We start from the raw sequence: 16526 nt of genomic DNA on the forward strand, positions 1-16526 counted from the left end.
AGAGGGAACACAAAGCAGGGGGAGTGGGAGACAGAAAAGCAGGCTTCCCGCGGAGCAGGGAGCCCGATGCGGGGCTCGATCCCAGGACCCTGGAATCATGACCTGAGCCGAAGGCAGACGCTTAACGACTGAGCCACCCAGGCACCCTGAGTGAGTCTTGAGTAGACTCTCTGCGGAGCCCAACACAGGGCTCAATCTCACGACTCTGAGATCTAGACCTGAGCTGAAACAAGAGCCAGGCGCTTAGCCAATTGCGCCACCCGGACGCCCCAAGTGGTTTTTAAAATCCTTTTGGGGCCACTGATATCCTGCTCCCTACTGTCCATCACCACTTTTTAAAATAAAAATCTTACGTAGAATCCCAACATACAAATGAGGATAAAGTAAAACTAAAAAAACAGACAAAGGAAGAAGGAGCACCTGAAACCATGGTCAGCTTCTCTATCTAGAGCACACCTTTGGAACACTAAGTTTAAAAGCAAAATACACATACACAAACACACACTTTCCCTAGCCCCCATTTCTAACCAAAATAAGAATCCCTGCTTTAGTCTGTTTCATCAGAAACATCAAAGTTTCTTTAGATAAGTAGGTAGCAAGCTTTTTGTGGGTCATATAGTGTCTGTCACAACCAGTCAACTCCGCCACTGCAGCAGGAAAGCTGCCACAGGCCATCGTCAATGAACGGGCATGGCTGTGTTCCAATAAAACTTTATTTATTAAACCAGGTAATGGGCTGTCCTGGGCCACAGTTTATTGACTCATGCACTGGAAAATATCTGGTGGGGAGAAAATAGGCCAGAGGTTATGTGACCCTAGAGTTAGTATACAACTATCAAATCCTCTCAAATTCTCCCTCAAAAATCTAGTCTCATCTCTTGCTTCTTCTCATCCTTTAGCTTTCCCTGTCACCAGAGTTCTCTCACGATGTTCATCTTCTGCCATTATGTCCATCTTCTCCAACACGCTTCCTATCTCACCTCATCTCTGACATGAAACATTGCTAGTGGGAATGAAAAGTGGTACACCGACGCTGGAAAAGAGTTTGGTGGTTTCTTGCAAACTAAACATGCAGTTACCGTATGACCCAAGAATTGTACTCTTGGGCATTTATCCCAGAGGAATGAAAACCTACGTTCATACAAAACCTGTACAAAAATGTCCACAGTAGTTTTATTTGTAATACCCCAAAACTGGAAGCAGTCTAGATGTCCTTCAATGGGTGACTGATTAAACACACTGGGGCACATCCACAGAATGGACTAGTAAAACTCAGCAATCAAAAGGAATTATCACTACTCACAACCACTTGCATTGATCTTGTGGGAATTCAGCTGAGTGAAAAAAAGCCTGTCTCAAAAGGTTGTACACTGTACGATTCTATTTATAAAATATTCTTGAAATAGCAAAATTATTTGTGGTTGCCAGCAAGGGTTAGGGAAGGAGAGAGGATGGGGGTGGCTATAAAGGGATAGCAAGGGGGGCCTTGTGGTGATGGAACAGTTCTGTGTCTTGAGTGTGGTGGTGGTTACAAAGAAACCACACAGCTAGACACACGCGTGGGTGCGCGCGCACACACACACACATAAAACTCATGAAATTGAACAAGGCCTGTGGACTGTATCAATGTCAATTTCCTGGTCTTGATATTGGACATAGTTATGTGCCATTTTACCACTGGGGGGAACTGGGGGAAAGGTACAAGGGCTCCCCCTGTATACTTTTTTGAAACTTATGAATAATTATTTAAAAATAGATTTAAAACAAGGCAAAACCACCACCACAAAGATTTCTGCAGCTCCCTCAGTATATACATCTTTAGATTGTATATAAGGCCTTTGTCAATCTACTACAACCTACACCTGCAGCCTCACTTCCCACCACTCCCCTCTATCCAGTCAGTCAGCCTATAATGTCCCTCTGAACTTGTCACCATGTTCTGGACATAAACTGTTTCACATTCCATTCCCTCTCACTCTTTGCCTGGCAACACCTTAAAATCCAGTTCAAATGTCACTTCAAACTTAAAGCTGTATCTGTACCTGTCTCTGAGACAGGTCAGTACGCACTGTTTTATCCTCTTGGTTCCCACGGAATTTCATTCATATCTCCAAGTCTCTCTATACTACATTATGTTATTTATATATAAACCTATTTCCTCTAGTAGATTATAAACTCCTTAAGAATAGGGACAAAATTTGATCTGTGTGCCCATCTATCTGCCCACAGAGATGAGGGCACTAAAATGTCTGTGGATTCGATCAAGTTGGGAATCTTCTGCAAAAGATGACAATGGAAGTATTGAAGTCATCTTTTGCAAGAGCCTGTCCTTCCAACCACCATGCACACGAAACCTGGCATAAGGAAACATAATTCAGATGGGAATCATTGTTTATTAAGCCATCTTTTTTAGGAACAATTTTGAAATGATCTACTAAGCAAATTTTCCATGCTTCTGTTCACCATTAGTTTATATAATCAAATTTATTATAATTTACATGTAACTAGTTATTATTGAGAAATGCCTCAAAGAGCTCAGATTTTTTGGTGGGGGGAGGAGGGAGGCTTAAATCATTTATAGTTTGTCTTATATCTTTGTTTTGAAGATTTATTTATTTGAGAGAGAGAGAGAGGAAGCAGACTCCCCACTGAACACGGAGCCCAAGGTGGGGCTCAATCTCAGGACCCAGAGATCATGACCTGAACCAAAACCAAGAGTCAGGCACTTAACTAGCTGAGCCACCCAGGCACCCCTTGTCTTATATTTTTCTTTTTTTGAATTTCTTTGTATCTACTCTTGAGCAAAAGAATCATTTTAAACAAGTGTCCTCTACATATGTACCAATCTATGTTTAATGCCTTAAATATCAATTCATTCTCAAAAAGGGATCTATTACATGACCTCATTGAAAAAAGGAAGTTTTTAAATCAAAGTAAATTAAGATAAAGGATGTGAGATGGAATCTAAAAGTAAACTGAAAAATACTGTTGGTGCCAAACATTTGATAAAAACAATTCTATTTTCACATTAATTCTTGTGTTAATTAAAAAAAAAAAAAACAAACAACTCCTACAAACACACACACATACCTCCCTACTAAAGAAAATGCCTGAGTAGTCTAAGCTGAAAGATCATGGTCTAAGAATAACCTATTAATAACCTTTTGGTGTCAAAGATTACTCTAAACAAGTTGAGTAACCATGAGTCACTGTTAAATGGTCATGCTAGAAAAGGCTACTCCCCTTTGCCCCTCTTAAATATGCCAACATAGAGCAAACTTATTCCTCTCATGAAATGAGTGAATATAGCCATTCAACACTGAACACATGCATTCACAGTGCTGAAGGGACCCAAGTATAAGCTGAACAAGGCAGTCATACCTTCCTTATACAGCATGCAGTGGGCAAAGAGTGTGTAAATAGTCATTAGATACACAGATTTACGTGGCTGTTAGCAATGAAAGAACAAATTTCACCCCATCCCACTCCACCCCCATGCCCCAGATACCTAAAAATAAGGATGGGTAAGATAAATCATTTTTCCCCCTAAAAGTATAAGGAAAATAGTTTTCAAATTCTTTTAAAAAGGTGTGGCATGGTTCCTAAGGGACTAATGTATTTGTATTATATACAATTCTTAAGATGGCAGCTGTGTACCATATAAAACAAATAAAAATACCAACATATTACAAACAGGGGCATAAGCATTCGAATGTTGTATTTATCATTTTGTCTACAAGATCACAAGAAATGAATGAGAAAATGCCCATGGATATGAGTAAAGCAGAAACAGGCAGAGATTCACCATGGGTCTGGCAGAGCTAGGAGTGAATTCCACCTCTGACTCCAATACAATGGGTTATATTAAAACAACAGCTTTCTTTATATGGATCATGAGAATAATGACAGGAAACTATTATACCTCAAAATAAGACTGACGCCTATTCTCTATGAAGGCACCTTGCAAAATAATGGTGTTGTTTCAGCATAAGGATGCGTCAACCATGCAAAGCTTGTATTCCTTCTTACAAGACCTAAGTGGGCTCTTAGCCTGTGCCAAACACATATCCAGAGACAGAAACCTGCTCTCTCGCAGGGAAGCCAATTTCCACCTACTATTTTTCCTAATAGCAAGATGAAATTGGACTCCCTGTTTTACTTCCACTTACAGGTTTTAATTCTATCTCCTGCCACCATCTGGAACCTTCCCTTTCCTCACATAAGATGATCCCCTAAAGACATTTTACTAAGGGCTTAGGGCTCACATTTTATTCTTTCTCTACTTCACATCTCCAGTTTATTCAATTATTCCTCATGCAGAGTTCTCAATTTCTGTGCCAGGTGGACATTCCTCCCTCAACACATTCTAGTTTCTCTACATCCTCAAGTACAGACTGGTCTACATACAGCAGATGATCACTTTGAATTTAAATACTTTATTTCTATCATTGCCACCTAGGCTTTCAGTAATTTTTCTAGGTGCTTTACTACATGATCTATTCTTAGGGCAAATGTATATGGTTTGTAAGCCATCTCTCTCAGCTGGTCCATGGATAGTCCTTTCTTACTCTCTTTATTGAATTATAATTGACATAAAAGAAACCACACAGATTTTAAAGTGTACAATTTGATAAGTTCGGACTTATGTATATACCCATGAACCCATCAAGAGATTAAACATATCCATCACCACCAAGAGCCCTCTGAAGTCCCCTACTTTGCCAACCCTACTCTAACCCTCCACATCCCTGCCAATCCCAAAGCAATCACTGATCTGCTTTCTGTCATTATAGCTATCCATAGAGTTTTATAGAAACAGAACCATACCTTATGTATTCTTTATAAGCTGGTTTCTTTCACTCAACATAATTATTTTGAGATCTGTTCATGTTGTTGTGTACAGGAACAGCTCCTTCTTTTTTATTGCTAAGTAGTATTCCTTTCTATGGATGTACCACAACTGGTTTATTCACACACCTGGACTATTTCCTACTTTACACTATTATAGATAATGTCTATCAACAGTTATGTACAAGTCTTATGTGTGGACATATATTTTTTGTTCTCTTGGGTAAACACCTAGGAATGGATGCTAGATGCAAAATTAGCTTTTTAAGAAACTGTTAAACTGTTTTTGGTAGTGGTTTCTCGTCTTACATTCCCAATAGCAGTTCCAGATGTTCTGCATAATCATCATTTGGTATAGCCTGAGTTTTCAATTTTTGCCATTCTAATGGTGTGTAGTGGTATTTCCTCATGGTTTTACTTTGCAATTCCCTAATGATTAACTTTTTTTTTTTTAAAGATTTAATTTATTTATTCATGAGAGACAGAGAGAGAGAGAGGCAGAGGGAGAAGCAGGCTCCCAAGGAGCAGAGAGCCCGATGCGGGACTTGATCCCAGGACTCTGGGATCATGACCTGAGCCGAAGGCAGACGCCCAACCATCTGAGCCACCCAGGCGCCCGATTAACATCTTTTCAAGTGCTTACCTGAAAGCTGTGTATTTTCTTTGGGTAAGTGTATATTTGGATTTCTTGCCCACTTTTTACTGGATTGTCTGTTTTCATATTGTTAAGTTTTCAGAGTTCTTTGTATATTCTGGATGAAATCTTTTATCAGATATATGCTTTGCAAAGATTTTTCCTCTTTCTGTGGCTTGTCTTTTCATTCTTTAAGTGTCTTTTGAAGAGCAGAAAGTTTTAGTGCTGATGAATTCCGATTTATGAATTTTTTCTTTTAATAGAGTATGCTTTTGGTATCATACCTAAGAATTCTTTGCCTAGCCCAAGGTCACAAAGATTTTCTATTTGCTTTTATTAGATGCTTTATAATTTTAGGTTTTACATTTAGTTGTGTGATCCACTTTGAGTTAATTTTCGTATATGGCATGAGTTATGGGTCTAACATTTTTTTTGTATATGCGGTTATCAAACTGTTTCAGCACCAATTGTTGAAACAACTACCCTTTGGAATTGCATTTGTTCCTTTGTCAAAAATTTTCCATACACATGTAAGTTTAATTCTGTTCTGTTCCACTGGTGTTGATGCCACACTGTTTTGATTACTGTACCTTTAGAATTCTTGAAATCAGATGGTGTGAACCCTCCAACTTTGTTTTTGTTCCAATTTGTTTTAACTGTAGGTCCTTTGCATCTCCATACAAATTTTAGAGCCAGCTTGTCAATTTCTATAAAAAAGCCTGCTAGGATTGGAATGAATCTATAAATCACAATTTGGGGAGAACTGACATTTTAACAACACTGAGTCTTCCAACCCACGAACAGGTATCTCTCTCACTTACTTAAGTCTTTCAACTCTTAGCAAGATTTTGTAGTTTTCAGTGTATAGGTCTTTCACTTCGTTTGTAAGATTATCCCTAAATGTTTCATATTTTTTTGATACTACCCCAAATGATTTTTTTTCTAATTTCAATTTTGGGTTTTTCATTGCTATTATACAGAAATACAATTGTTCTTTGTATATTGATGTTGTAACCTGTGACCTTGCTGAACTTATGTATTAGTTCTACTAGCTTTTTTGTAAATTCCTTCAGCTTTTCTATGTAGATGATCATGTCATCCACAAATAAAGACAGTTTTACTTCTTCCTTTTCATGCGTTTTATTTTTTTCTTGCCTGCCTGCACAGGCTAGAAACTCCCGGAACAAGGCTGAAAAGAAGTGATAAAAGTGAACATCCCTTTTTCTTTTTTTCCCCCCTTTCTTATTCCTGTCCCTTTTTCTCCCCCCCCTTCTTGTTCCTGTCCCTTTTTCCTTCCCCCCCCTTTCTTATTCCTGTCCCTTTTTCTTTTTTTTCCCTCCTTTCTTATTCCTGATCTTGGAGATAACATGATTCAGCCTTTCATCATTATGTATGTAGTGCTAGCTGTAGGGTTTTTGTAGCTACTCCTTGTTAGGTTGTTCTATTCCTAATTTGCTGAGAGTTTTTATCAGGATCTTTTTTTTTTTTTCCCCTTCTTTCTTTTCATCTACTGACATGTAGTTTGTCAATACAATGAATTCCATTGATTGATTTTTGAATGTTAAACCAGCCATGGGTTCTAGAAATAATGTATCACTTGGTCATGATGTATGGTCCTACTGTTAGATTCAATTTGCTAAAATTTAGTTTATAACTTGTGCATCTATGTTCATAAGGGATATTAGTCTACAGTTTTTTTGTAATGTCTTTGGTTTTGGTATCAGGATAATCCTGGCTTCACAGAATGAGTTAAGAACTATTTTTTCTTAAATTTTCTAAAAAAGTTTATGTAGAAATTGTGTTATTTCTTCCTTAAATGTTTGGTAGAAATCTTTAGTGAAACTATGCCTAGATTTTCCTTTGGGAGAGAATTACTAAGTAAATTTTGACTTACTTTAATGGATATAGGGCTATTAAAGTTAATTCATTTTTTTTCTTGAGTGAGCCTGGGCAAGTTATGTCTTTCAAAGAATCGGCCCATTTCATCTAAGTTGTCAAATTTATTGGCATGAAGTTGTTTATAATATCCCCTTATCACCCTTTTTAATATCTGTAGAATCTGTAGTGATGTCAACTCTTTCAATGCAGATACTGGTGATGTGTGTTTTCTCCTGATCAGTCCTAGCTAGAGTTTATCAATTTTATTCATCTTCTCAAAGAAGTTTGGTTTTGATTTTTTCCCTGATTTTTATTTAACAGATTTCTGCTTTGATCTTTATTTATTTCCTTTCTTCTTACTCTGTTTAATTTGCTCTTCTTTTTCTGGTTTCTTAAGGTAGGCACTAAGACCTTTCTTCTAATATTTGCATCTAGTGCTACAAAATTTCCCCAACTAATGTTTTGGCAACATCAGACTAATTCTGATGTTGTGTTTTTATTTTTATACTACTCAAATAACTTTCTAATTTCTTTGATCCATGATTTCGGAAGTATGTTTAGTTTCCAAATATTCTGGAATTTTTCCAAGACTGTTATTGATGTCTAATTTAATTCTACTGTAGTCACAGAACATATGTTATATAAATTTATTCATTTACATGTATTAGAACTTCTTTTCAGGCCCAAAATATGGTCTACACTTACTAAAAATGTGCCATATGTCAAAAGGATGTAGGAGTGTTCTGCTGTGGTTCTATACCTATCCATCAGACCAAGTTGGTTGATAGTATCTTGTTCTATCAAGTATTGAGATTGAGGTACTGAAATTTCCAATTATAATTGTCGATTTGACTGACTTACCTTGCAATTTTATCAGTTTTTACTTTATTTTGCTTTAAGGCTCTGTTACTAGGTGCATAAATAGTTAGGATTGTTATGTCCCTTGGATTAATTAACCTCTATTTTATCATGAAATGAGTTTATCTCTGGTAATATTCTTTGCTCTGAAATCTACTTTTGACTGATATTAATAGAGGCACTCCAGCTTTTTCTTTTGACAAGTATTAATATGGTATATCTTCTTCCATCCTTGTAACCTAATTGTGTCATTATCTTTATTTATTTATAAAATATTTATTTATTTAGAAAGAGCAAAAGCACAAGTGGGGGGAGGGGCAGAGGGAGAGGGAGAGAGAGCATCCCAAGCAGACTCCACACTGAGCACAGAGCCTGATGTGGGGGGCTTGATCCCATGACCCTGAGAGCATGACCTGAGCCAAAATCAAGAGTCAGAGGCTCAACTGACTGAGCCACCCAGGCACCCCTGTGTCATTATCTTTAAAGTTCATTTCTTATAGGCACATAAAGTTAGGGCTTTTTCATTCAATCTTACGATCTCTGCCTTTTAATTGAAGTATTCAGACCATTTATTTTATTTTATTTTATTTTTTTTTTAAAGATTTTATTTATTTATTTGAGACAGAGAGAATGAGAGAGAGAGAGCACATGAGAGGGGGGAGGGTCAGAGGGAGAAGCAGACTCCCTGCCGAGCAGGGAGCCCAATGCGGGACTCGATCCGGAGACTCCAGGATCATGACCTGAGCCGAATGCAGTCGCTTAACGAACTGAGCCACCCAGGCGCCCCCAGACCATTTATATTTAATGTGATTATTGATAATGGTATTTGAGTCTATCATCTTGCTGTTTATTTTCCATTTGTCCCATCTGTTCTTTAATCCCCCTTTTCCTCTTTTTCTGCCTTCTTTTGGTTTAATCAAGTTATTTTTAGTGATTCTCTTTTAGATGCCTTTGGCATCTAATCTGGTTTTTTTGGTTTTTGTTTTTATTTTCTTAAGATTCTAGTCCAAAGCTGTAGTTTTTTCTGTATTGCATTTTATCAGTTAAGACCATGCCCTTCCTTCAACCTCTGCTCCACCACCCCTAGCTAACTAACCCTCCTCTGATACCAGAGTCAGTTACATACAGAATTTACTATCCTTCTACAATATTTGTCATTCACAAACGCTGCTAGTAAGCCCTTAATTCTCTTCATATAAATCAATAACAACAAATCAACAGCTTAGAGTTGAGGACAGTATCTTACAACAGATCACCAGAACCCTGCCTAGAAGCTCTGAGTGATCCACTAATCATGTCCACTGAGTATAATTATTCATCCAATCATTAAAAACGTCCTCTGAGCATCCTGAACTACAGGGGAAGATAATTAATGAACATAAAACTATTTGGAAGACACTAAGACCAACAGGGTAGATCTTTTGAGAAGGGTCATTTATCTCACTACTTCGATGTGTGGTAGCACTAAAAGGGAATGTGATACTTGGCCAACGTCATAAAAATCTAGAAGATACCTGACTATTATACACTCTTATTAGTCACAAACTCAAAATACAGATTGTTACATATTCTCAGTAATATCTGTTTTATCCTATTCAGTAGGAATTAAGAGTTCAGAGTTACAAGGTAACAGAATTTCAAGTTAACTGTGCTTTGTATTCCACTTTCAAATAAATGCAAATAGTTACTGAGCTATCTTTGGAAGGTTTAGAGTCTAACAGGGGGAAGAAAGAATAAACAAACATCATTAGTATATTAAAAATGTTAAGTGCTACAAAGGGAAATAGAGCAAGATCAAGAGGAACAGGAATGCCAGAGAGGACAGATGCATTTTAAATAGGGGGTTGGGTGAAAAGTGACATTTGAGCAAAGACTTGAAGGTGATAAGGGAGTAAGCCAAGCAGAGAGCTGGAGGAAGAACATTCTAGGCAAAAGAAACAGCCACATGCAAAGGCTTAAAGGCAAAAGCAAGACTGGAGTGTATGAAGAAAGGAAGTCAATGTTGGGGGAGAACCTGGAGAAGGGACCATTGAAGCCATAGACCTGAATGTCCAGGGAAAGGGTCATCATGTATTTTTCTGCTAAAGGGTAGACAGTAAATATTTTAAGCTTCGCAGGCCACATAAGATCTCTGTTGCATATTCTTCTTTGCTTCTTAAACCAAACCTTTAAAAAATGTAAAAACCATTCTTAGCTCACCAGCCTTACAAAAATAGGCCTAGGCAAGGAATTGGCCTGTAGAACTTAGTTCAGACCCTTGTAAGGCCTCTGACTTTTATTCTAAGGGAAATATTTGGCTCATGTTTTGAAAGAACCACTATGCTTGTAGGGAGGCAAGAGAGACCAGTTAAAAGGATACTGTAGTAATCCAGAGCAGAGATAATGGTAGCTCAGACCAGAGTGGTAACTAGCAAAATGGGAGACATGGTTAGATTCTGGCTTTTAAACCAGATAAAGTGAATGGATTTGCTTCATCAATTGGATTTGGGAAATGAGAAAGGAGTCATGGATGACGCCAGACTTTTGGCCTGAAAAACAAGAAGGACCAAGTTTCATTAACTATGGTTGGAAAGACTGTGAGTGGATGTTTTTGTTTTGTTTCAAAACAAAGTAGAATTTAAATTCCTTCAATCCTGCCACAACTTTGTAGCTATTTTATTTATTCTTCTAGAACTTCAGAATAATTTTTAAGTTACAAAAAGATCCTACTGTAATTTGAATTAAATTGCTTTAAGCTTAAAAATTAATTTGAGAAGAAATGGCATCTTAACTATATGCCAGCTCATAACATGGACCAGGTATTCTTTGGTGTCTCTGAACAAGGTTTTATAGTTTTCTTCAAACAGGTTCTTCACACTTCCTGATGAAAGTTTTCCCAGACATCTGTACTTTCTTTTGTTGCTACTGTAAATGAAATACTTTCTTAAAATATTACAATTTCTAGATAGTTCTGATTGCATTTAGGGATGCTATGAATTTTCTATTGACTTAGCTGCCCTTGCGAACTCTCATTTTCACACTGGTTTACTTGTGTTTTATACAGATATATGAATATCTCAACAATGTAATTTTCCCTGTTTATTTGCAGTAGCTTTATTATTTTTTACTTCTAAGCCATTTCTTTATGTACTGGCTAGATTTCCAGAACAAACTAAATAAGTCATAGCAAGCATGGTTTTAACGGGACTACCTTCAAGTTTTCAGTCTTAAGTATGAGGTCAAAGTTGTTTCTCATGGTTTTTAATTGAGTGATCAGATTTTTATCTTTTCACTGTTTTCAGGTCTCAGTTCCCTCTTCACCATCTGCATCAGTTGCTACTTCCTTTTGAATCTTGATAACAAGGTGAGTCAGAAATTTAGGGGTCCTCCTCCCTCTTCTTAATCTACTTCAGAATAAGTAATTTGCATGGGTTGCCTTTCAGAGTCATCCCTTTCCTTTGAAATGAAATTTATTTTTCATAAATTCAACTATTTTTCTTTGCTTTGTTTATCCTAATAGTAGGAAGTCTATTCTTGCTAAGGTTTAAAGCAGTAGTTCTCAACCTCAGTGTTACTGACATTTTGGGCCAAATAATTCCTTGTTGTGGGGGGCTTTTCCATATTTAGCAGTATCTCTGGCCTATACTAACTAGATGCCAGCTGGAGCCGTCCCTCCAGTGTTAAAACCAATAATGTCTCTAGATATTGCCAAATGTAAAGGGGAAAACTGCCCCTGGTTGAAAACTACTGGTTGAGTAAAGTAGATGATGTGGATTCCAACAGAGACTGAACTTGCTTTCTAAAGATTTATTTTTATTTATTTATTTATTTATTTGTGAGAGAGAGAGAGAGCAGCGCTTGATCCCACAACCCTGAGATCATGACCTGAGCTGAAACCAAGAGGTGGATGTTTAACCGACTGAGCCATCCAGACAACCCTAAACTTGCTTTGTATAATCACAGAACTCATCTCCAGTGCCACCTCCTCAATGAGGCTTCATATGACTCCTCAAAATTAGGATACTCCCCCTACCCGATGCAACCCACCTATGCACATACACCTTCCATTAACTCCCACAGATTTCAAACCGTTGACCTCTGGGGGCCCTTGAGACCCTTTCAAGGGGACCGTGAGGCCAAAACTATTTTCAATCAATACGAGCACATTATTTGCCTTTTTCTGCTATACTGCCATTTGCACTGATGGCACAGGCCCCCCGAGCCCAAGTCAAGACATGGGCAGCAAACTGTACTGCCATCACTGTAATCTTCATCATCATGCACTCAGGTAACAAACAAACAAAGTCAGTTTCACTTAGGAATGTCATGAGGAAGCAGGAACGAAATATTCATTTTATTAAATTTTGATCTCTGAATACACATACGTCTTTTTAACATTTGGTGTGATAAATGGGGAGTGTGCATAAAGCACTTTCTACCCCTAATTAAAGTATAATTGGCTGTCTTAAGGAAAAGTACTTGTATGACCGTTTGAGCTGTGAGCTGAACAAGCCACTTTTTTAATGGAAAATCATTTTTACTTGAAAGAAAACTGACAAATCATTCAGGCCTGGAAATATGGCAGACATTTTCTTGAAAGTGAACAGAGTAAACCTGTCACTTTTAGGGAAAACACCCAAGAGTATTTGTTATCAAATTTCAATTTTGAATACAACAGGCGTAAGTCCGACCACTTTCCAATACTTGGACTTTTCTGATGGGATTAGTGGTAATACTGAAAAATGTGAATTTTTTATAATGTATAATGTGTCAGCATTTGGAAGATGTGTTTGTGTCAGCGATCCGATACTTTCTAAATGATGAATGTTAGAAAATCATGCATGGATAAAAGATCTTTTCAAAATGCAGAGCATGAAAAGTTTATTCATATACTTTCAGATTCTATTACAACCAAGGAACTATCAATTGTTGAATTTTGGTTTGGTATAAAAAATATTCAAAATTATCTGAAAGGCTTTTCTTAAAATATACCTCCCTTTTCCACCTATATATCTGTATGGGCCAGATTTTCTTTATATACTTCAACCAAAATAACATAAGACAGCAGACTGAATGCAAACACAAATACAAGAATCTAGCTATCATCTATTACACCAGACTTTTTTTTTTTTTTTAAAGTTTTATCATACCATTAACATTTATCTATATCTTACTATGGGAATGCAAGAAACTATCTAGAATTTCCATGGAAGATCTACTGAGTAGCCTGTCACAAATCCTAATCCCATGAGTATGAACTTCTTTTCTTCATAGGAACACAGGTAGACTTAAAAAGATGTTAAACAGTCTAATATTCAATAACCCAAGACAGGAAACAACCTTCTAAAATAAACAACGGGGTGGAAAATGTCATTCCAATGAATGTTTGAAACACTCATTCAAACAATAGTAGGTATCCAGCCCATGGGAATCAGGAACTGTGGAGGGCACAAGTGGACCAGGAATAACACATGGGTCAAAGAGTTCATGTTCTAATAAGGGAGACAAAAATCCGACACAAATAAAATCATGTTCAAGATGGCGGCAGTGCTGGCATTTCCAAAGGAGGTGGCCAAAAGGGAGAGGTATCTTTTAGGGGACAAGGATGAGGTAGGAAAGGGAGTACTCTGGGAAGCCATCTAGGAAAAGAAAGGTATAGGGTCGTTCTGAAAGATGAATGGCGGCTGAGGTGGAAATGGAAGGGGTAGATAAGATAAAGGCATTAAAAACAGTATAGCTGATTATTTGCTTCAGTTGCTCTAACAGAGATAAGTTGAGATTGTTAGAGCACATAGAATAAGGGGAAGTGGGGTTGGAAATCACCTAGAGAAACAGAGACCAGGTCATGAAGTGCCTTGTGTGCCATGGGAGGAGTCCGCATGGCAGGTTTAAAGCAGGGGAGGTATTTTAGAAAGAGTATTAAGGACTAAGATACTGCTAAGGTCCTTAAGAAAGGTCATGAGGGTCTTCATCAACTGGAAATGGAAGTCAGAATCAATTCACAAATCCCTTAGGAAGTAGGGGTTGATACTATTTCGTGAAAGATCACATCTTAAAGAAGAAGGAGACAGACTGGGGTGAAAGCCAAGTTTTAGACTATGGAGACTGGGTAGAGGAAGATACTCATCATGGATAAAGGGAATAAGGAAAGGAGGAAAGGAAACCGGGAGAGGCGCCTCTCCAAGAAGACTACCAGTGGAAACAGTGATTTCAGGAATCAAATAAACCACTTCAACAATGAAAACGAAACAAAACAAAACAAAACAAAATAACTCCCCGCCCCAAATTTAAACAAACTTGAAAACCTGAAATGAAAAACCGAGAAAGAAGTTAGAAATTGATCTGTTAGATGGCAGTACAGAAGAAAGCACGTGGTGTTTAAGCAGCAGCAAATGGCACTTTAGGACTCTATTTTAAAAACCCCAAACTGGGATTTATTGATCTTTTAAAATCACCTCATAATCCGTCTTACTTTTGCTCCTAAACAAAAGACTGAAAATATAAAATAAAGCCAAATACATACCTTTTCTGCTTTTTTGTCAGAAATGTCTTGCTTTTCCAGAACGGCCATGCTCTCCTTCAGGTTCTTCACAATGTCTGCTGGAGATTTGTGCGACTTCCCGAATGGGAACGGCATGGCGGCAGCGACAGACACCTCGCTGAGCTCTGCCTGCTTTACCTGCGGACACAGCACAAGGCACAAGTGAGAAAAAGTGGGGTCAACAGAAGACATACTTTTTGAATCCTAATGTGGGAAGAAAATCAGTGTTTGAGAAAGTCGTTTTATAACAAGACTTTCAAAATGAGCAGGAACTGGGAAACCCACAAATATACAAGGGAAATGATAATGCAGAGATATCTTAGAATTACGGAACACTTCGTACTTTTCAAAAATACCTTATCACCTGCTCTCCTAACCACCCATTTGAGGAGGAACATGCTGGTGCTGATGAGCAGGGCAAATAGTACTGCCAGGCCCCACACTAAGTACTTTAATTCATCATCTTATGGGATCTTTTTAAAGAGTTCCCTGAGGGACATTATTACTCCCATTTACAAGTGAACTTTAATGAGGTCAAGAAACTGACTCAAGGTAGTAAGCGATAAAACCAGCTCAGGTCTGTCTTGATCCAAAGTGTCCTTAATCATTGCACTACACCTTTAATTAATAGATATCTCTATTTGGCAGTTGAGGAAACTGAGGCAAAAAGCTAGGTAAGGAGCTCAGCCAAACAGCACTGGCAACAGGCTCACTCTCTAGGTCTCTCCAGATGCATGTTGGCCGGTGTTTACACCGTTTCCTCCCAAGCACCCAGTTGGACACACACCTCCTTCTCTTCAGTCAGTTAGGGTCTCAGAGTTGGAGAGACTCTGGGACCGAGCCTTGGGCAAATCTCCCAGCAGATCCTCAAGTCCCTTAAGTGACAGTTTCAATGTGTACTCTTTTTGCCTGGATAAGACTATCTCCTATGAAGGAACTCACTGGATAAAAGCCTAGGGATAATGAACTTCTGGAAGTTCTTAATTTTTTGTGGGTAGCCGAAAACAATATTTCAACCACATAAACCACAATATTACATCATGTAAAAGGAGGACATCAACTATTCCAAGAAGTCACCATGAAAAAACAAAGTTACTAACAAGACAAACAATGGAAGTAACTTGGGAACGTGTCAGATCTTATAATTACTTTTACTAAATAAACTGAAAGAAGTTATGTTCATAGACATTAAACAACCTCATATAAGATACCAAAAGATAACATTTTTGAGAAGAGCCTTTCAGATCACTTAGGTCCGTGGTTTTCAAACTGTGAGTTCCAAACTCCTGTATTTAACTGTCCCTGAGGCCCACTGCCCACCTCCGCCAAAGTTTTTTTCCCCATGTCAACATAAAATATCTCCAATGCACAGACAGCATCATTAACACTTCTTTTGAACTTTGCCTAAGACTTCACTTGAATAAAGTATTTGAATGCTTTTTCTCTAAAATTTGAGATACAGTGACCTGCACATCTGTTTATAAAGACACACTCAAGGGGAAAGAGCATGCAAATTAACACTAACATTAAGCCTTCAATTAAATCATGAGCAAGTGTGTTATTTCTTGACATGTTTTGATATGATCTGTTCTGACCAATCTTTACACCCAAATATCACCTAGATAGCTCACCATCTTCCTATCAGCTTGTAAATCTGCTTAATCACAGGACCAAAGAGAAATGTCCTCAAACACAGGTTCTCAAAAATCCAAAAATGCATAAAATTACATCTAAATATCTTGTCTATGACAAGAAGTTTAGATCAATTATAGCTGAGTTATCCCAAGT

The 16526-nt window shown here is 37.8% G+C and overlaps 1 protein-coding gene across 1 annotated transcript in view; it reads right to left on the reverse strand.

Moving 5' to 3' along the window:
* CAB39 (calcium binding protein 39) overlaps positions 1-16526 on the reverse strand; it is an 86521-nt gene that overhangs the window by 35353 nt on the left and 34642 nt on the right. Inside the window, exon 2 of the mRNA XM_035006912.1 lies at positions 14721-14876. Coding sequence (XP_034862803.1) covers positions 14721-14834 — 114 coding nt within the window. The 5' untranslated portion in view covers positions 14835-14876. The remainder of the gene's footprint in view (positions 1-14720; positions 14877-16526) is intronic.

Source organism: Mirounga leonina, unplaced genomic scaffold (assembly GCF_011800145.1).
Source record: "Mirounga leonina isolate KUSES-001 unplaced genomic scaffold, KU_Mleo_1.0 Mir_151, whole genome shotgun sequence".
NCBI lineage: Eukaryota > Metazoa > Chordata > Mammalia > Carnivora > Phocidae > Mirounga > Mirounga leonina.